We start from the raw sequence: 22,524 nt of genomic DNA on the forward strand, positions 1-22,524 counted from the left end.
CCCTTGTAGAATAAAAAAAATAAAGTAGTAAATAGAAAATTTTCAATTATCAACAGATTCCAAAGACCAACAGAAGTTAAACAAAGCAAGTGATCAACATATCCATGTCTTTGTATTAAATAACATGTTTGAAAGAATGAAAAATGAAGAAAGTCACAGAAAAATTGCCAAGGATGGAACTGTGTACTAATGCGACAGATGTACAACATTAAATTTAGCTTTCAAATTATTCACATAGACATTCTATCAAGCAGTTTTCATGCATTAATTTACACAGATAAGATTATGCATACCAAACAATTAAGAAAGACCTCATACCAATAACAACAAAAAAATTGGAATCATAAAACTGTGAATTATAATTTTCTACATTTCACATAGCTTCTTCTAATGATGAAAAACATTCTATTGAAATATCTAATTCAACTCAAAACAAAACAAAATTAAATAGACTGAATCTGCAGCAGAGTAAACTTGAAAAATTAAACAAAATTCTGAAAACATATATAATAACTCTCGGATTAAAAAATGTCTCAAAGCATATATAACAACTCACTGATTTATCCATGACCACAATATGAAGAAAAGCAGGTTCGTCAGTCTCCTCCCTGGGATCACATGAACTCCACATCCTGATCACCCTAACAGTTATTTTCCAATACTCCTTCCAAGGAGTGATGTTACGAAGGCATTGTTGTGAATCAGTTGACACCATACAAATCTCATTTGTTGCATCCATCGCCAGAACCAGCACAAGAAATGAAAGGATATACCCAATGTTGAATAATAATTCAGAGAAGAAAGAGCATACAAAAGGAAACTCTTTTTCTAGGACCAATAAAGCAATTTGAAAAATCAGAAATAACAAATTCCAGTAACATTCAAAATCAATGAAATGAAAACCCTAATACACCTACTCCAAAAAAATTTCAACTAAAGTACAACCAGTAGATATTAGAATCATCATGATCAACAGCAACCCTAAGGAATAGCTATTTGAATCCATCAGTCACTTCCACATAAAGAAAAATGACTCAGTTAGATACAAAATCACAGTAAAGAAGTAGAAGCATTTATAATTACCAATTTGATAGACAACTACAAATCTAATAAAAGTACTTGTGTATTGAATCCTATTGTGCCCTATGATTGCTAACAGGAAACGTTTGTCAAATCAATGGAAAATCCTATGCATGTTCTGACAGAAGATCTTCACCATGTCACCATCATATGGGAAAGAGAAGCTCTTCATCGCCACCATCATGGGAACCCAAGAAACGTTGCAGCAGGGAAAACGTGTTGAGCAACACCTAATAGCAACTTGTACTCCCATCATATAGTGGGTAGCTTTTCCAGGTCTATGGAAGAGATGTTGAGTGACATGAAACAGAGAGCCTGAGAAGGAGAAGAACGCGAATGCCATCATGCCCTGTGGAAAAGACTCCTAAAATTGAAATAGGAACAGGAGTGAGAAGGGGTTTATAGGGTATGGAATAAGAAAAAGTAAAACAGGATAGTTGTGGAAAAGGAGTTTATAGGGATGAGGCAAATTGAAAGGATATGGAGAATGGATGAGGATTTCACATAATGATTTTATTTTGGAAGAGAGATTTTTCTATCACATCAATCTTTGTCTATTTAATTAAAATTATATTTATTATTGATAGGAATTGGTGAAGGGTATATGAACCATATCCAATAGGCTAATTTGGATCATTTGGCTTTCACTTTAATTTCGATTTTTGAGCAATCAATTTATACAATTAATTAATTAAAACCAATCCATAAAAAGTCACAATCAAGTGTAACATTGCTTATACGTTAAGAAGAAGCTCTTAATGTCAAAACAAGGAAGCAAACACGCAGTGTAACCATGACCTTGTTCTAACCAAAGTTAGTGGAGTTATTCCAAAAATTCCAATACCATTTCCATTTTCAAGATATACGCAGCTTCGTAGCCACAAATTTGAAAAATTAAAGATAACTTAAATTTCAATTGGAAATAAAATACAATTTAATGATAAAACGAATTAATAAAATTTTAGGTTTAAATTAAATTTCAGTATTTAAAATATTTATAAAATGAATTAAAATTTTTTAACAAATAACTTCATCTTTTATTAATATAATATAATTTTTAAACAATAAATATATTTATTTACTAAAAATTTTAAGAGTTAATTTTTTTAAAAGTAGATGTGCACCAGTTTGTACGAAATAATTTTTCTTAATAGTATTTGTTACATCTAATAATCTAAACGCATCTAAAAATTTAAATAACTTAAATTTTAGTATGTGTGCACCATTCTTTAAGAGTTAATTTTTTTTATATACAAAAAACAAATAGATACGATACAATTTAAACAAAAAAATATCTAAGTAACTTAGATCATAAATCTATAACATAAAACTATAAGAAAATGTTTTTGAATAAAACTTAAATTTTAAATATATTAATAAAAAATTTACAACTAACTCTTACAAAAAAATAAATTATTTACTAATGAATAAAAAAATCATCAACTCATTAAAAAAATGATATTATAGAAATATATGATGAACATTTTAAAAGAATAGCTAATAGATATTATTCGACACAAAAAAAAACCTAACAATAAAAGCCTCTTTAAAAAACGTATATAACAATTAAAGAGTTTTTAGCAAATAAGTTTTAAGCTTAACATAAATCATTTTTTTTATATAGAAAAATTGTATAATTTTCCTACATCTTTTGCTCCTCTATGAATTTAACAAAATTTTGAACAAAAAATAAAATATAGACCCCAAAAATAAACAGAAAAGGAATACTTCTCAAACAAACCTCAACTTTTTCAACAAATAATTCATATAGCATAGAGAAGAAACTACTTACCAAATTATATTTTTTGAAAAACTTCTTTGTAAACAACATTTGATGTGAGGTTACACATTTCATAATCTTCATTAGATAATAATATCTTCAATCCTGACCTTGTTGTCACTCTGGATATTGCAACATACAACTAACCATGAGAAAAAACTGCTCTTCGAAGATATATACCGACCAGAGCTAATAGTTTCCCTTGACTCTTATTAATAGTCATTGCAAAACAAAGACTAACTGGAAACTATCTACACTGAATTTAAACGGGATTCCAGGATCACTGGGTATTAAATTCATCCGAGGAATAAAAACTTTGTCACCAATGTTACTTCCGGACACAATTTCAGCCCCAATAATGTTCTCTCCAAGATCTTGAACAATGAGTCAAGTTCCATTACACAATCTATTTGCTTGATCTATGTTTCGTAACAAAATAATGGGAACACCTTTCTTCAATTTAAGAGCATGTTTTGGTATCCCAGAACATGTAATCTGGTTCAAAAACTCAGTTGTCAACCAATTAATGTCAATTGCACCTTGACAATCACTACGACAAATAGAGTCAGAACTCAAATAAACCTTCTCAGGACCAGGAAAACTGTCAACAACATAGTCATTTATCTGTTGCACAATATCAATAGTAGGAGCAAGTATAGCACGTTCTTGAAAATAAGAAACATTACCATAGTTATCATGAATATTTGAATATATCGCTGAAACAATATCCTGAATAGGATTGTCAGTTGGAGGAATAAGTAAATCACTTGGAATATCAACAATTATTTTATCCTCCTTTTGATTCCCACAAGAACCTTCACCAATCTTTAAAATCCAGTCTGAGAATTCCTTTATTTCATCCAAATTTGACAAAACAGAGTTCTTTGCCAACCTAAGATTTTTTGTCAACCACATTACCTTACAATGCTTTCAAAGAATTGACGAATTAATTGAAGCCATAACTATTTCAGCACGAGTTGCTTTCGGAATAACTGGCAACACTTGTCTAAAATCACCACCAAGAACAATAACTTTCCCACCAAACGGAATATCACGAGTCGAAGCAACTTTTGAACTCATTATGTCACGGAAAGTTCTATCAAGCGCTTCAAACGCCAACTTGTTCATCATGGGTGCCTCATCCCATATTATTAGAGAAGCACGACGGATGAGTTCCGCTCGCTGACTATCTTTCTTAATACTACAAACAGATTCCTCATTCAGCTCAATGGGGATGCAAAACAATGAGTGTGCAGTCCTCCCATTAGGGAGCAATAAAGATGCAATACCACTAGAAGCAACATTTAAAACAATTCTCTGTTCTAATCGAAGACGAAAAGACAACAATCTCCACAGAAATATTTTTCCAGTTCCACCAAATCCATACACAAAAAAGAATCCAGGTCTTTTATTGGTAACTGTATCAATTATTCTCTCATAGATCAGTTTTTGCTCATCTATCAATTTGTCCAAATTTACATCATGTTCTTCCCGAAGTTGATCTACATCATAATTCATCTCATTCATAATCATAGAATTTGAAAAATGGGAAACCAAATCCTGATTAGGAAAAGGCATTTGGGAATAATCTTTCAAGCTTCTGCCATTCATTTGCAATAATTTTTCAACTTGAATCAAACAAAGAACTTCAAGTTCCTCTTCTGTCATCACGAGCTCTATGAAGTAAATGAGAAAAAAAAGCCACATGAATTACAAATAAAAGGTAAACTTATCGTGATATAACCATCTACAAATAAACTTACTGAATAATAATAAATAGAACAAGACTTTGAAAAAATACCTTGCAATTGTAACTCTCGTCTTCTATAATATAAAATGTCATCAGCTAACAATCTCCAAGTGTCTCTCCCTACCAACTCTGGTTTGTTCATTGAATTAGATGCTAACAGTGTAACAAACAACTGACGCAACTGAAAACTAGATGAGACTTCTGCAGTTTCTTTAATAGCATTAATGAACTCCTGATCATCACTCAATAAACCAAGAGCATTGCACGCAGCCTTGAAAGAATCATATACAACACCATCAACAGTGCGAATGCTTTCAAAACTTTTACAACCCCTTTGAACATTGAGTAGCAAACGCAGATAAAATATCTCACCCGAACCAACATGGATAAAAGTTAGCCTTCCAATTGAGAACCCTCTCTACCTTGGAACCATTCTTGAGAATCACGCAAGTAAACAAAATGATTTGGAAATTTAGAATATAATAACTTATTACCATGCGAAAACTTAAGATTAGCTTGCATCCACGCAGTAAACATTGTATCCTTATACTTGTTCTTCTCAACAATTTCAGGAATCTTATCATGGTCAGCGAATAATAGATTCTGATTTCCAGGCAAATGGAATATCAACCGCTGAATAGATGGCCACTTATGATGAATATCAAATGCAAATAGTCTCCCAGCAGATTCACAAGGCACTAGATAGCGACAATCATAGAATTGCTTAATCTCATCAACATCTTGACCACCATTTTCCTGAGTTTGTACATTTCTAATTGACGCAGTGATGCGGTCTGGCCCCTTATTTATGTATTTAAACAAATACTTGATGACATTTGACTTGTTATAAAACTCAAAATTGATATGAGCTCGATATTTCATAAGGAGCATAGGATTATAAGGAACAACAAATCGATTATCCACATCCATACCATTTATTTTATAAGTAATCCCCATATTTCGCCTTCTATATATTGGATAACCATCTTTATCAAAACCTGTTGCATCAACAAATTTCTTGGGATAGAATTTAGAACAGTCACCATTTCTCATGCAAGGAAAAGAAGGTCTTAATTACCACAAGGACCATGAATCATATATTTGGTAACAACACTATACAACTTTGGAAATCTAACTGGATCTGGTAACTCAGCTGATATAACCTCATCCATGATTTCAGTTGTTTGTAACCTACTCACATTTTGAAGCCAAACCAAAATATGTGCATGTGGCAAACCCCTTTTTTGAAATTCAATTGTATACATCCCTAAACAAAAGAAAAATTCAATTTTGCATATATAACTCATTATTAAATAAGCAGAAATAACCACTTAAAACTTACCGGCATTCACAGGTCCAAAGAAGACTCCATCCTTCAAATCAGTCATCAAAGATTGAATTTTCAACTCAAACAACCTACATGCAAGATCAGGCCGATCAGATATAGCAATATGAGAGCGTTCAGTGTATCTTTGAAACTCCAGCCAACTCGGGTTGCAAGTTATAGTAATAAATAAATCAGGATAACCATATTGTTTGCAAATAGGCATAGCATCTTGACAATTATTAAACATATATCTTCTGCCCCCAGTAAAAGAAGACGGTAACACAATCCTGGTTCCAATGGAACACGCATCAACATCTCCTCGTTCCATGGCTTCTTCAACCCCTTGCAATATATGAGATCTTATATTCTTCTGGTCAAATCTAATATACATAAGACGCTGTGATTCAACCATACTAAACGAATCAACATTAAATTGTTGAAATAACCTTCTAGACTTGAGTATCGTCCCAAACTCATTTTCTCGTTCTTGGATTCGAAAACAAATAAATTCCCGTAGAGAAACTCTTTGTCTTTTTGGTATATTTTCTCTACTTCTAACACAACGGTATGGTATATCTTCCTAGTATCCATCTTCACCATACGAGAATAGCAAAGGATATTGCAACGGCCAGTACAACATATGTGTCTCATGAATGCGTTTTAAGTCTCCGTTCCTCCACTGAACAATAATATCACGTGCAGTATCCGATCCATCGAAATCCCCAATAATAAGACCAGTAATTTCAGAAACTGTGGGCTCATTATACACCCGAGGGTCTGCTGCTCGATGTCTAAACAAACGAATGGAAAAAGCCTCAGTATGACGTTGCTGATAGAACTCTTTCGCCATTCGAAAAGATTTTGCAACGACATTATTCTCATCAAGCATCTTTAATAAATCTTCAATTAATGTTGAATCCAAAAAACCCATACGACTGCTAAAGCTACATATAAAAACAACTGTCAAGTAGAAACATATAAAAACTAATGGAAAACAAATATGAAAATACAACAATTAGGATTTCATCAACCATACTAATACCATACCAAAAAATTCCCTCTCTATTTGCCAGCTCATTCTCAGTGTCAAAAATATACAACTGAGCAAATTTCGGTTGCTGCCCAGGCACGGGGAGTAAACTACCAATTCTATGGTAATTCTGGCCACAGAGAATAAATTGCGGTGGACCTGATCCATTACTAAGAGACGTGTCAACCCTTCCACCAATAGAAGTAAAACAAAACAAATTATTATATGCCCGAATGTTCTTAAAAAAATGTTTACTCCTTGGATCATTTCCACTCAAAAGCGAAACCAACAATTCAGGTGGCTCCTTCAACAATGGCAATTGCACTTTTCCTTTAAGGCAACACATTGAAAATACTGGTTGACTAACTTTAAATTCTCTGATAACACGTTCATCATACCAAAAGCCCGCACCACACCATGTGCAAGTGTAATTACAATCACCATGGTCCAAGTATCCTATTTATAAAATAATGAACATCAATGTTCTATTATATGTTGAAAGAAAAAAAATCTACCGATTAACAGAGAGAAGAAAGAAAAAGTATTGGCATTAATTACTAAGACCAAATACAAACCTTTCGTCTCACTTGATGCAAATAATACATGGTCATTAATATCAACAAAGCTTGTGAATACATCATGGAGGATATCATGCATAACACCTTCATCTAACAAAGAACATTTATGTAGTCATAAAAAAAATAGCTTAAAGAATATAATAATATCAATACTCATTTATTATAAACAACTATTTATAACAACATACTGAAAATACTTGCTTACACATATGTATATACCTTTATTAGTATATATTGATCCAACACAAGATAGAATACTCTGAGATAAAAAGGCCGGTTGAGCTATATAAGAAAAATATAGAAAGAAAAATAAAAAAATATGTGAGATACCCTAGACACGTAATACATCATTTGTTAAAGAAACAGTAATTGAAAAAAGAATCAAACTAACCATTTCTTATTCCAAGTGTCTCATCTTTTTTCCTCTTCATTGCCAATTTTCTTCTCTTTCTAGCATCTTTAGATGATTCACTCATAGTATTGTTTGGTAAAGAATAACACAAGGAACAATAAGTAAATGGAATGTCCAAACCAAATAAAAAAAGAACAACCTTTGGTTTTATATGAAAGAGAAATACACTACCCTAGTTGAATAGGGCATTTTAGCAAGTAGACCTCTTTGCCTAATAGCAATTATAGTCTACCAATTTTAATTAAAAAAAAATCTACTTTAGGAACATGACATGTGATGGATGAAAAAGAATGTACTTTTTTAATACCTATGCAAAATGCATCCATAAAATCCATCAAACAAAAGAAATGACCAAAAGATCACTTCCAACTTGTGATGGATAAAAAAGAATGAACCTTTTTTAATGCATAAGCTACATTAGCCATTCTAGGCAAAATGCACCTAAGAAATCCACCAAACAAAAGAAATGGCCAAAAGATCACTTCCAACCTGTTCAATATAGATATATCAAGAAAGTACAAATCAATTCAACAACACATGAATATTCAGTCATCTAAATACCATAAAGCATTCACTTGGCAAAACCACATAAGTTTAGAAATAAACTAAATTGTCGAAGAAGAGATTTTTATATCATTAAAGAGCTACTGCATTTTATTGAATTTCAAAGAAATAAGTACAAATATAAAGGGCTAAATAGCTAATTTGCCTAATGGCTAATGATATTGTGTCTACACCCTAGCACTTAATCTATTACATGAGAAAGATGCCCAAAAAACAATCCAAACAACTTATACAAAACATGAAAACACACAAATATTCTCATACACTACAATCAAATGCATCAAATGTTATTACATGGACACAACCAAAATACCTAATGCCCTAGATTAGTCCTAATCAGTAGCTCTAGTTAACTGCCATGGGCAGCCATCTCAATTAACCCCATGTCCAGAGGAGCCATCATTCCCCGAGCCACGAGACTCATCAGCTTCATCAAATTGCAGCCTCAAGGATCTTCTCAACTTCTTCAACGAAGGCTTCACATCTTTCTCAGCATCAACACAACCTATATTAACGCCATCCACATACTCCAAGTGTAAACAATTGCATGAAAATATAAACCTAATTAGAGGGATAATTAATGAGTTCTAGTCAAAGGAACTTGATCATAAAATTAAGCGCCCTGTCAAAAAAAAAAAATTTGGCAACACTACTCACCTCTTCACTTTCATCAACTTCATCACATGACTTTTCAGAACTATCCACTTCATTAAACTTATCCACCACAGCATCAGCAGACTTTCTCTTGAAGAGAGGACACTATTAAATGACACAACATATTAGGTTCAATTTAAACACAACTCAAAAAAAGTGAAAAGTAATACAGAAAAAATAATAGAAGAAACTGCAATCATGGAATCTTAGCATCTTCATCAGCTCCCAAATCAACAACACTTGATTCTGGTTGGGTACATTGAGGCGAACCAGCAAAGAGCTCGGAGCAGCTGGAAGGAGTCAATCCCAAATTCAGTGATTTGGTAACCTTAGAGGGTTCCCCAAATGATCCATCTCCTTTTGGTACAAACCCAGCCTTGGATAATACAAAGCACATCCGATATAAGACATGAATAAAGGTGGAACAACCAAAAAATGAAAAATTAAGGAAAGAATTTATTTAAAAGAACCAATAGGTGCGAATTCCATTTTATACCTTTTCAGAAATCAAATCTGAACTAGAGAGCTCAAACATTCCAAGTATTGCAGCATCATCACAAACACGCCTCACTGGATAAGTCCCTTTGAATTTCTCCATCCCAACAGGCCTACTAAGAACCTTGAACAGCATAGTTTTTCCAACAATTTCTTGGAACATAGGAGGAGACTGTGTGCCAAACACAACCTACGAACAATATAAAACAGACACGACAGAAAAAATAAATCGGTAGAAACCGGAGGATAAGAAAACTCTTTAACAATAAAATCAGCGAATAAAAAGAATATAGCATTCGAGTGACTTACATCAACATCCTTAAGATGTTCAAACAGCTGGGCACAAGTCTTATTCAGTAGGTAACTTGCCTCACGATCAAAGAGGACAAAAATAAAAATACCAGTGGAATCCTCAACTAACACCTTCACTTTAAACCTGGATTTTTTTAAGATGCACATAAATACTGGCCTAAGGTTAACAACTACGCAGAAATAATTCACTATTTAACAAAGCACAAAGGAAGCATTGTAAAATATTTATACCTAGGAGTCACATTTGTAAAATGGATGTTGCAAAATTGACAAAAATAAATCCCAGATTCTGCCTAAACACCTCTGCCACACACACAAGCAAAGTACCACCAAGGACCATCCTCAACTATTTCAGCTATCTTCACTAGTACAACAAAGGTTCCAGCCTAAAAATATAAGACCAGGTCTATAAATGTTAAGACGTTATAACCAAAGATAGTTGTAATACAAACTAAAACTGAAAAACTAAAATAAATACTAACAGCATAGTATTTTCAAGTACAAAGGAGGACAAAAGCATTAATATCGTTCCAAAACAAAGCAGTATTTATTAAGGAATAGAAAAAGAAAATTTAACACAAATTATCAAGAGTAAACATGATAAAAAAAATTAAACTGGTTCCAACCCGGTTGTTATCATCAAGCGACTTCACAGTACACATAGGTGTGAGCTTCATAAAATCTTCTTCTATTCCGATATTTTTTCCAGATCCAACAATGCCAATGGGTTGGGATGCACTAACTCCATGAGGAATAGAACTGTTAACAAATACAGCACCAACTTAAATAAATAAACAATGACAGTAACAAAAAAAAACACAACAGAAACTACATGTACAAAAATACCTTTTCCGAAAAGCTACCACCTCTGGGATGTCAAGATTAAATCCTAGCTTCGATGCAAACATAACATTCTGAAGTCCAACTCTACCTAAAAATATATATATATATACATTGGTTACAGGAATATAGTGGTAAAACCAAGTGAACTTGGATAACTGACACACCTGAAATGAAATTTACATGATACAAACCTCTAAAAACCTTAACTTTGGCAAGCTGTAAAACCACAACTGGCTGTTCAGCATACCCAGAAGACAGAAATCGATTAAGTTCGTCAACATATTCACCAAATAAGGCACACCGAATCCTGTGACTGAAAACGACCAACAAAATCAACTACACTATTAGAAACTTGACTATACAAACACACCGAAAACAAAAAAGAATCCCAATAAGAGTAAGGGGTAGAAATTAAAGAACGCTAACTCATTTTCAGCAAGTTCCATCACAGCCATCTTCATCTTCTTTCCATCTTTATCATATTCTTTCTCTTCCGACAGAGACCAACAGACCCACCACATCTCAAATAAACATTAAAAAAAAACTATTAGGAAATAATGGCAACAAAGCAACATTCTACAAATCACAAAGAAACAAGACTGCAATCATTCCAGACAAAAAAAAAAGTATGAGCAAATAGCACAACATACCAACTAAGAAATCGGAATCCTCTTTGGTTTCCAAAAGTTCAGTGAATGGAGAGATTGTAAGAGCAGATTTTGGAATAAAATCGCAGATAGCATCCCTAACAGTGGTCCTGAACTGGAAAATCAACTTAAACTGATGCTTAGTGGCCCTATAAGATCCTTGGTTTGGCACAACAGAGAAGAGCTTCATTACATATACTCGACCCTCGGAGAGAAGTTGTTTGAACTTGTAAATCATAGTCTTCCGAACAATAGCTTGTATCTTGCACCCCTACCAATCAACATAAATTATACTAAAAATCTGATAAATGACAAATCGAATACAGAGAAAAACAAATTTAAATGAAACAAAATTTCAAACCTCGATATAAAAAAGCCAAGGAGAAACACATCTAAATACAAAAAACAAACAACCAAAAAATTTTAATAGATTTAGACCACTATAACTCACAGATTCATCAACCAAAATCATTTCCATGGAGTTTGGGACAAGCTGACCAGTGAAAGTAGGAACAGTCCAAAGCCTAATCACCCTAACTTTGAGGTTCCATGCCTCTTTCTCAGGATTAATCTTATTAACCATATCCAAGGCAGTTGTCATATTGAAATGCAATTAGAGGGATGAAAGAGAAAACAGATTTCAGTCAATCAAACAACAACTAAGAAACACATACAACAGCAACATGAATGTGAGAAAAATCTGCCATGATCAATGGGTTCTGCCTTTATTTATAAACACAAATCAATTGAGTAATTTAAATTTCGAAATCCATAGAACCCTTATTTTGGGAGGGAAAAAAAGAAGCAAGATAGACATTTGAAAGATATTGGTGTTGATTGATCTTAGATATCAATCGAAAGATATTTGCAGGCCCCACTAAATAATCCTATATATAGGACCTAAGTCAACAACAATTGATACACCAAAAAGGTGTATAAATGGTAAGCTATATTAACCCTAAGTTATCTTCTATATAAATTTTAAGTTAATAGGAGAAGAGAGAATGGGATGAGAAGAGGATGAGAGAGAAGAGAGAGATAACAAAGACAACATGAGGTAACACCTAGAGAAAAGGGAGAACTAAAAATAAAAAGAAAACCTATGCATAGATTTAGGAGTGGTAGACTTAGATGATGACACCTTTTAGTATAGATATCATTATTTGATTAGGCTTCCTATATAATTATATTTCCAATGGCAAATATATCATATTCCCAATGAAGATACACACAAGATAATTATCTATCTATGTAATGAAATACCAAAAATAAAGTGGACATCAATAAAGTTCAAAAATTGAGCTCAAAAGAAAAAAATATATACATTTAAAAGGGTGAAAGAAAAAATATATTTCAGTTAATAAAGCAAACTCTGTAAAAAAGTAATACAATAGGCCAAAGAAATGTGAAAAAAATATGAATCAACAAATGGGTTATGGCTTTATGCATAAACATATATCAATTAAGAGATTTGAATTTTGAAATACATAGAATCTTTACTCTGGGGGTGGGGAAGAAGTAAGTAACATGGAAATTTAAAAGATAATTAGTGACCTCACATATCTAGACATCTAGCGAAAGATATTCACGGCCCCCAATAAGTAATCCTCTCCATAGATACTAAACTTAGAACAATAGATATAAATCTAGAGATATGTAGTAAACAGCCGCCCTATCAGTAATCTTTTTTATAGATCCTAAGCTAGCAGCAATATAGATGAGTAAGATAGAGAATAGAAAGAGAATAAAAAGAGAGGGAGGTGGAAGTTAACAAAAACATGAGGTGACACTAAGGGAAACGCAAGAACCAGAATAAGAAGAAAGCCTATGCCTAGATCTAGGAATGGTTAACTCATGCAATGAGCACACCTTTTAGTTTAGATATCATTATTTTAGTAGGCTTCAAATATATTTAGATTTCCAGTGAAAAAGTATATTATATTTCTAATGAAAATACACACAAGCTAATTTTTTATCTAGTTAAATACACATGAATAGATACGACATCAATAATTCTAAAACTATAAGCTAAATCTAAATAACTAAATCAATTGTACCACAAATTACAAAAAATAAATAACTAAATCTAAATAACATGCAAGTTCAATTCAAGTGGTGTATAATAATACAAATAAGGATAAGCTTCTCATAAATTTTAATTCAAAAAAGAGGAAAACAAAATATGTAAGTGATATGAAAGGAGTAGATGGAAAGGCAAAGATGAGATCCTTGATGGTTAGATTTAATAGAGAGAAAGTGCATTGGACTGAATTTTATAGAAATTTCCATCTTTTACCATAGAAGCTTTTTAAAATTAAATGTCTAAAAATATATCATTTTAAGAGTTAAAACAAAAGAGTTAAGAGTTCCAGTGAGAAGCAAATGGTGAAAAAAAAAAAAAGCAAAGCAGCAACACTAATTATTTATTTAGTTAAAGACCCAAAAAGAAATAGGGCATCAATAATTCAAAGATGAAAAGCTAATTTAGCATCATAAATAAAAATAAAATAAATAACACCATGATACCAAAAAATCAATCAAAGCAAACTCTCACAAGATTTTGTTTATCAAATAATAAAATAAAATTCAGAGATATGCAAAAGTCAAAAATTAAAAATTTGCTCCCACCTAAACAGAATCAAATTTTGAAAAAAATAAAAAACTGAAAAATAATGAAACTCACCTCAACCTCCAGCAATTAATATTGAGGTAAAAATAATCAAAAACTTTTTTCACCTACTAATTAACATACAAGAAAACAAACCAAACAAAAAAAAGTTTATAATGATAATAGTGAATGAAATAATAAAAGATCACGTCATTGCTTATTAAAAAAATTATTAGGCAACTGAAATTCAAGGTAGCAATTTTTTTATTTGAAAGAATAATATGTTTTCATTTTTGGTATGTATGTTCTCGTCTAAGTTAAGCGACAGAGAATTGGTAAACTAACAATTGCTAAAACACTAACAAACGTTTTAAATTAACAACACCAAGGAAGTAAAAAGAACTTAGACAGCTGTGATTAAACCAAGGGAAACTGAATCTATTTATAAACACATCGAAGTGGATAAAGTGCAAAAAAACTATAATAATATCTTAATAAAGTTATATTGGAGTAAAAATTTATATATGCCATAAGATAATGCTTATTTTTTATTTTTTTTTTATCCCTAAAAAGAGAACACTAAACAAATGGCATCTAGTAAATGCACAAACATGCCAAGGATTAGTCAATGACTGTGGCAAAAGAAGATCCGAACTTGTTAAATGGCATTTAGTAATAATAATAATGAATGAAATAATAAAAAAGTAACTAATATAAAAGGAGAATATGAAAAGGCAAAGAAGAGATATTTGGTGGTTACAGATTCAATAGAAAGAAAGTGCATTGGATTGATTTTTATAGAATTTTCTACTTTTTATTACAGAAGTTTTTTAAATATAAATGCATAAAAATTAATCATTTAAGAGTTAAAAAAATAAAAGTTAAGAGTTCCAATGCAAACCAAATTGTGGAAAAAAAAGGCAGAACAACAACGCTAATTATTTATTTAGTTAAATACCCAAAAAGAAATTGAGCATCAATAATTCAAAGATTAATCTAATTTAGCATCATCAATCATAATTTTTTAAAATTAAATGCATCAAAAGGTATCATTCAATGATTAGAAATATAAGAGATAAATAGCTCCAATCTGAAGCAAATGAAGAAGCCAACAGTTGAAATTGAACCATATCGAACATAGTGCTCAGAAATAAAAGGACAAACAACAATAATATAAGCAGGGGAATTAAGGCCTTAAAAGTTAGAATAGTAGGGGAAGAAACAAAAGAAACTAACCCCTTTATTACCGGAGAAATGGCTTTTTACATCAACTAAGACATAATATAAGCAGGCAGAAGATAAGACCCAATTTTAAAAATTCCCATGTGGATAATAGTTGTAAGGGATACATAAAGAAATTTCTAACACACAAGATATCCTTACTTATAAAATCATGCAAGAAATCTAAATGAAGTACCCGTGATTATGCTCATCGGGGGCTCCACTACGTACAAACACTGGCGCAGCTTTGCATAGATTGGGAGGATCCAAAAATGAGAAAACCTACATTTACCGGATAGGCATGAGTGGATAATTTAAAAACCATTAACAACTCAAATTGACTTAAAAATTGGGGGCATACTATTTGCATTAACAACTCAAATTGACATAAAAATTGGGAGCATTTCTATACAATAGATAAGGAACCTGAACTTCATACTCGAAATCCCCCAAAAGATTTTCCACCAAATTTTCTGCTTATGCAAACAGACCAGGGTTAAATATAGGGATATTTGGAAGTTCTCAACCACCATGTACAGTAGCAGCAAAGTATATACCTCACCCACAAAATAATGTCTACAACGCTTATATTTACAGCTTGCATAACTACTAATTTCACTGTACTCACAATATTGAGTGCAACATAACAACTACGGTGGAATTCCAATAGCCAATACCTAAGCCCAAATCCTACAATATTAGGGGCAAGATCACAACTAATAACTAAAATCGTGCTCTACCTCGGACCAGGAAGCATATAAAAAAAAAAAAACCTTAATTACGTTACCGACAAGAACCCAAAATGAGAAAATGAGAAATGATAATCGCAATACTAAATTTCCAACAACCATCGCACCAAACCATGCCCGATTGCCTCAAAAAGGGAAAAGAAAGGCGCAATTCTTTCTATAAAGTAATTAAAAAAAGTTTGTTGACGACAAAAAAACAAAAGCAGAAGGACTAACTAACCAGTATTGCGAGGGTTTATCACAATAAACTGAAATCGCGGTTGCGTGTTCTTGAAAAAATCAAACAAAAAGCAATCGGATCGTGGAATTCATGAATTGTTGCGATATGATGAAGGAAAAGGAACAAAAAGTAGACTTTTTGACAACGAAGAGGGATACCTCGACCGCCTTGCGGCTCTGCAAACGGTAATCACAGAAAGGAGAGAGAGAAAGCATTAGAGAGATATTGACAGAGAATGGAATCGATGAAAGGAAGGAGATTATAAAGGAACGAACCCATTGGGATAGGTCGATGTTGAACTCGTAGAAGGTGACGTATGCGGCGGTGATGAGGATTTCCTCGACGAAGGGGTGGATGCGCTGAAGATCAGTAAGGTTAAGGAGCTTGGTGCTGTGCTGGTCGAGATTCGGCATGAGCTTCCCGTTCTGAGACATTATGGAACCGCAAACACAGACCCTAGAATTTTGCGGGTTGGGTTTAGGGTTTGGATGTGTTGTGTGCCTGAGACTGAGAATGGAAAATTAGTACTCAATAAACAGAAAGCAATTTTTATTTTCATTACACAGTAAACATTAAGCAACGCGAAAAAACATTGAATCCAAATTGGGCAAATCGAACTACTCCAATTACGTTCTACAGTTCACAACCCACGATTTTGATAAACTTCACAATCAAGCAGAAAAATTCACAAACTAACAAACCCTAAAACTTAATTGACGAAAAATTAGGTGATCTAAAACAGCTTAGCATCATTAAATTCTCATCGAATCCGAAAGAGAAAGAGAGACGAGTCCATTGCAAAGAAAAACCCCAAAAACTTCGGTTCAAAACTTTTACCTAGAAAATATAGAATTGGATTTTCTCGGGAAACAAACAACAAAGAAAAATATAGAGTTGTATATACCTGGAAGATGAATTCGGCGTGTTAAAGGAGGAAGCAGGTGCAGTATGCTTAAAGCTTTAAACTTTTACCTCTCAACTCTCAAGAATGAAGATTCTTCTTCTCCATAGTTTATTCTCTCATATTTCCAGTCCTACCCTTTTCATTTTTATTTTACTTTGATAATAATTTTTAATTAATTATTTAAAATTAGAATTTAGAAATTATATCATGTTTTAGCGGAACCATATTTATATCATGAGTAATATCTAAATTAGTTGCCAAAAGTTTTTTAATTAGATATATATTTTAATTCTCAATAAATTTTAGTTATTAAATTAATTTTCAATTTTTTATTAACAAATAAAAATGCATTTTTTACTAATTTTATTTAAAAAAATAAGAGATTACAAAGAAAAACAATTGTAAATATGGAAAATTACTTTGTAACTAATGATTTTATTGGAACAATTGATGAACTCAAATAACTTGAAGCACCACAAAGAATTAATAGTTATTTTGCTTTACATTTTGCCAAATAAAATATTGGGAGCCACTCAAATAAAAATGTCTAAAACGTCCTTTTTTAAAAATATTTTTTAGTAGTTAAAATTTAATATATATAATCGATTAAATCATGTTATTTTTGTCAAAATTAGGTTAGACAAATTGATTTAACCGAAAAAATGATGAATTAAATTTTGAACTGGTTTAAATTAATATTTTTTTTATATAAAAAATAACTACAATATAGAGAAGGATTAAAATACTCTTATTATATATATTTTTTAATTCTAAATCCTAACCCTATGATAGAAAAATAAAGGACTAAAATTTTGGATTCTCAAAATTAATATATATAATAGAAATATTTTAGTCATTTTTCATAATAGGGTATTGTAGTCATTTTCTATAAAAATAATATTAATTTATACCAAGTCAAGATTTGATTCACCATTTTTTGGTCAAATCAATTTGTCTAGCCTAATTTTGACAAAAATAACACAATTTAATCAATTATATGTCTTAAATTTTAATTATTAAAAAACATCTTTATAAAAAAGACGTTTTCAACGTCTTTATCTGAGTGGCTCCCTAAAATATTTTACTGTCACAAAATATTAATAATTAGCATGCTCATTTCATTAATTCCATTCAAACTATTCATTCATAGCTATATTAAATCAAACTTATGTCTTTTTTTATATGTATTGCACTGTAAAAAATCAATTTCAAAGTGTTAGTATTTATGAATTAGTACTTCTCAAATATTATTGCAATGCTTAAACTATCTTTTCTTTCATTAAAGTCATTCTTCATTATTGATCTAGCATCTATTATCTTTTAAGTATACTAAAGGCACTATAAGAAAGATTGAAATGACACGAGAAAATTTTTGATATCTCATCTCCATTTAATTCTTTCTTTTGAAGTACTCAACAATAACAAACAAAAGATTTTAGAAATGACCTAAACTCCTGAACCAATATTTCATGTCCCATCTTCATTTAATTTTTTATCTTGAACCACTTGATAATAATAAGTGAGTGAAGTGGTAAAAGATGCAAAACAATAAATATAGATATAGGTAAAAGTAGATTGTTAAATAATGATTATACCTACCCTTTAATATGTTGAGACAGTCAAGACCCATTTAGCATAGTTCATTATAACTTGCTCATGATAAAACATATGCAACTGAAATCATTTGGCAAACTATCACTATGTGTTATGTCTTCTTAAGAGAAAGAGATTGTACAGTTTCTTTTCAAATCCATGAAGTATATAACCATAAAAACATAGCATAATGAATAAAATATTTTACACTAAGTTAAATAAAAATTCTTACAACACAAATAATGCATATGAACTTAAAAATAAAGGATAAATATTACAAATGAACCAGAAATGCCATGCATGGTCTTTCTTGGACAATGCAACTTGAACCAATATTTGACATTGATGGTAACACTCATACACACTTAACAAACCACAATAAACAAAGACATAGTATTCCATTAAAACTAACTCTAAATAGCACCCAACCCCTAAAACTTTAAGTCCTCAGTCCTACCAGGCATATTTGGTAGCAAAGCACGACTATTATAACTTTCTAAGTAATCCATCAGACGGGAAATAAAGTTTCTTCATATGCATGGATAGATCTAATTTTAACATGATTATCATAAAAAACCCGATGAAGCCTGTTTCTTGTGCCTTCAATGGGATTATATCGAACAAAAAAAAACTGAGAGTACGCAATGATGACTTGAGCCCCAACCAGTTGTAGGTGCCTCTCCATAACTTGAATAATATCATGATCAACCATAATAACTGGCACGTACAAAGTACCTATTCCATTATATGTAAATAGTTATGACCAATTAACACCTTCATCAGTGTCACTTACCTGCCATATAACTGAGTTGTACAAATAGAATGTGTAATTATTTAATGCCAAACATAGACATCCATCTCTAACCAAAAGGCAACCACAATGAGACATAACTTCAGGAGGGACATAAATTTTTTCAAAAGTCAATGTCATCAATGAGAAAGATACAATATATGATTGATCACCGTCTTCACGGTCAGCAAGTCAATACACAACACCGTTGGCTACAACATACGAAGGATCCAACCGTTGCACATATAAAGGACATGAAATCCTAACATGCCAGTTCCTAGTGAAACTTGTATACATAGATAAAGTGTAAGCAGTGCTATCGGGTTCATCTTCAAAAATATGCAAAATTGAATAATGAACACTATTCGAAAAGTGCGCAAAGGCATAAGTAAAGGAACCCTCACAAGAACTAAGTTGCAAAGGATCATCTAGTACCCGAGGAATTTGAATAAGTGGATTCCAAATCACCAAGTAGCTTCTTCTTCCAAGGGAGGAGTAACGGATACAGAAGACTCCCATCTCAACTCTAATGAGCTGAAACCAACCGTGTTGGGTTAAAAGAAAAGGCAAGTTCAGGTAGCCAGTTTCTCCGGTAACGGCATCAATCTTCATGATCCAATCCACCGACGTGATTATAGGAGATGCAAACCCAAAGTGAATGAACAGTGAGCAGCCACGCCTTTTCCATATCTTTGAGATTTGATTGAGAAAGTCAAATGAAGTTATCCTTTGCCTCCAATAACGACAAGTAGCACTGAAACTAACAATGGTTAGAGCATCACATAAATAAAGGATTTCATTTATAACCTCATCATGGAGTTGTGGAACCTCTACTTCTATGGAAGGTATATCACTCATATTTGATCTCAAGATGTAAGAAAAATTTAAAAGGAGGAATATAAAGTATAAGATAGAGTATTTGACAAACTCCAAACAATACCTTGTGTTGACCAATGCTCGTTGAACTCCATTTATAGAATGTTAAGGGGTCATTGAAAGCCAACTACCTTCCTAACATGCAATAAATTTCACAAGTTTTAGGTATTGCATGGTTTAGCTAACATTTAATGCATAATGAGCTTGTAAAATACTAAACAATGAAAGAGTTGGGATGGATAAATAAAGCTGAGCTTTTAGGGAGCAAGAATCAACTTACTATGTTAATTGTTTATAATAAAATTGTATTTTCAGAATATTTTTTACAAAACTCCTCCTAAAGAGTTTAGAATCTTAAACAGATGATAATTATAAATTTGGATAAAGTATATTTTTTGTCTCTGAAATTTGTTTAAAGTTTAAGGAATACTCTAAGTTTTACTTTGTTTTAATTATATCCTACAAATTTTTAATTTTTAATTAAATATATCGTTGTTCACAGTAATGTTGTATGAAAGATAATTTACACAAGTATTAATCATTAAATTGTTATTATTGTTATTCAAAGTTATGTTGTGTCCAACAATTTATATAATATAAAAGAACAAAATTATAAACAAAGAATTGTAAAATTGTGTAAAAAATACTCAAGAAGAGTACAGTTAATTGAAAGTGAAAACTTCTCCTAGAATAAAATTGAAACAAAATAAACTTTGATGAATATTTTCAAAACTTTTAACTATTATTGAAATGCAAAAAATGTAACTATTGTATAAATTCTTTATAATCTTATCTTTGTTATTTATTTAATTATTTTCAATATCTAATTAGACCACTTTTTTTAAAATAACTGTTCATAATGATTTAAATATTTTTTAAAATAGCTATCATAACTGAGAATTAAGATAAAAATATATGGTATAAGCTAATTTACGCAAATATTAATCATTAAATTATTATATATTTTAAAAATAGGAGTAAATTAGAATTTTTAATCATTTTTCATAATTTGCATATGATGTGATTATATTATTATTTTAATTTCAAACAAATATGCCTTTGAAAAATATTTTTGAAAATTTTTTTTATAATTTTGTTCTACTATACTATATAAATTGTTGGACATAAGATAGATTTAAATAATAATAATAATAATAATAATAATAATAATAATAATAATAATAATAATAATAATATTGTAACTTAATGATTTTCATAAATATGTTCAAATGAAATTTTTTTCAAAAGACTAATATTTATAAAAAATGACAATACTTATGTCAAATTGTTAACAATTTATATGTTTCCTTAGAAAACAAACATTAATGCTTGATAATAACATTTACTTTTTTTTAGGGTATTATTAACTCTAAGTAGCAAAACAATAGATAGGTAGAAGCTATACTTCCTGTGCATGAAGTAGCTGTGTTAACAAATAAGGCTACTTTAAAATATGAATTGTGAGATAATGGTTTTAATCAATCAATAGGTTACTTTACTAACCATGTTTGGTTAGTAAATTAGTTAAATTTTCCTTAAAAAAAAAACATCACCTTAATGGACTAAGTTTTGAATTCCAAAATATTATTTTAAATATATTAAACTTAGCTTATTCAATATTATTTTAAATATATTAAATTTAGCTACTTTGTTTATAATAATAGCATTTTGTGTAAAGAAATTGAAAATAACTTTGCAGTGAATTTCAATTTTAAATTAACAAAGGCTATAATTTTACTTTAGTTATTTCAATCTAAAATTTCTAATATTATACTATCAGATAAATATTGAATTATTCAAATATTAATATTGTTGACATCTAAATGTATGTAGTTTGTGAATTTATTCTTGTGCTATATTTGAATTCAGCCATTGTTTTTTATCTGTATTTTTTAGCATGCCTATTGCTTAGAAAGACCCCTATTTTTTTAAGTTTTTATCTTTTTATTTTTTCTTCATCATACTTTACTTCGTAGAGATATTAACAAACAAAAATAATTTTAAGTAATTAAAAATAAATACCCATAAACAAAATAGTTGATATTAACCCAACTCAACCAAAAACAATTCTTAACAATTTCATTATTTTAG

The 22,524-nt window shown here is 30.9% G+C and overlaps 4 protein-coding genes across 16 annotated transcripts; all 4 read right to left on the reverse strand.

Moving 5' to 3' along the window:
• Positions 1 to 3,247: 3,247 nt before the first annotated feature.
• Positions 3,248 to 3,775, reverse strand: LOC148581147 (uncharacterized). The gene has a single exon (XM_088492315.1). It carries the CDS (start codon positions 3,773 to 3,775, stop codon positions 3,248 to 3,250), a length of 528 nt encoding a protein of 175 aa, XP_088348441.1.
• A 15-nt stretch (positions 3,776 to 3,790) lies between these two features.
• On the reverse strand, positions 3,791 to 6,349 carry LOC107620783 (uncharacterized). Its single transcript, XM_016322906.1, has 5 exons — positions 5,953 to 6,349; positions 5,689 to 5,877; positions 5,041 to 5,608; positions 4,662 to 4,942; positions 3,791 to 4,536 (listed from the first exon to the last, which is right to left on the reverse strand). The coding sequence occupies exons 1-5, from the start codon at positions 6,347 to 6,349 to the stop codon at positions 3,791 to 3,793; spliced, it is 2,181 nt and encodes a 726-aa protein (XP_016178392.1).
• Positions 6,350 to 8,724: 2,375 nt separating this feature from the next.
• On the reverse strand, positions 8,725 to 17,313 carry LOC107623045 (uncharacterized). Of its 13 annotated transcripts, none has more exons than XM_088509010.1 (15): positions 17,175 to 17,313; positions 16,546 to 16,777; positions 16,429 to 16,446; positions 16,271 to 16,319; positions 15,498 to 15,583; positions 11,476 to 11,743; positions 11,252 to 11,346; positions 11,017 to 11,138; positions 10,829 to 10,913; positions 10,609 to 10,741; positions 10,214 to 10,368; positions 9,980 to 10,106; positions 9,672 to 9,860; positions 9,179 to 9,551; positions 8,725 to 9,026 (listed from the first exon to the last, which is right to left on the reverse strand). In XM_088509010.1, exons 7-11 carry the CDS (start codon positions 11,344 to 11,346, stop codon positions 10,276 to 10,278), a joined length of 528 nt encoding a protein of 175 aa, XP_088365136.1. In that variant the 5' UTR covers positions 11,476 to 11,743; positions 15,498 to 15,583; positions 16,271 to 16,319; positions 16,429 to 16,446; positions 16,546 to 16,777; positions 17,175 to 17,313; the 3' UTR covers positions 8,725 to 9,026; positions 9,179 to 9,551; positions 9,672 to 9,860; positions 9,980 to 10,106; positions 10,214 to 10,275. The 13 variants fall into 13 exon arrangements, with proteins under 13 accessions (XP_088365136.1, XP_088365154.1, XP_088365141.1 ...); XM_088509028.1 differs by having other exon boundaries at positions 8,725 to 9,082; XM_088509015.1 differs by lacking the exon at positions 16,271 to 16,319.
• Positions 11,402 to 12,073, reverse strand: LOC148581148 (uncharacterized). Its single transcript, XM_088492316.1, has 3 exons — positions 11,924 to 12,073; positions 11,476 to 11,743; positions 11,402 to 11,424 (listed from the first exon to the last, which is right to left on the reverse strand). Exons 1-3 carry the CDS (start codon positions 12,071 to 12,073, stop codon positions 11,402 to 11,404), a joined length of 441 nt encoding a protein of 146 aa, XP_088348442.1.
• Positions 17,314 to 22,524: the final 5,211 nt, after the last annotated feature.

Source organism: Arachis ipaensis, chromosome B10, assembly GCF_059453495.1.
Source record: "Arachis ipaensis isolate K30076 ecotype BB chromosome B10, ASM5945349v1, whole genome shotgun sequence".
Taxonomy (NCBI): Eukaryota; Viridiplantae; Streptophyta; class Magnoliopsida; order Fabales; family Fabaceae; genus Arachis; species Arachis ipaensis.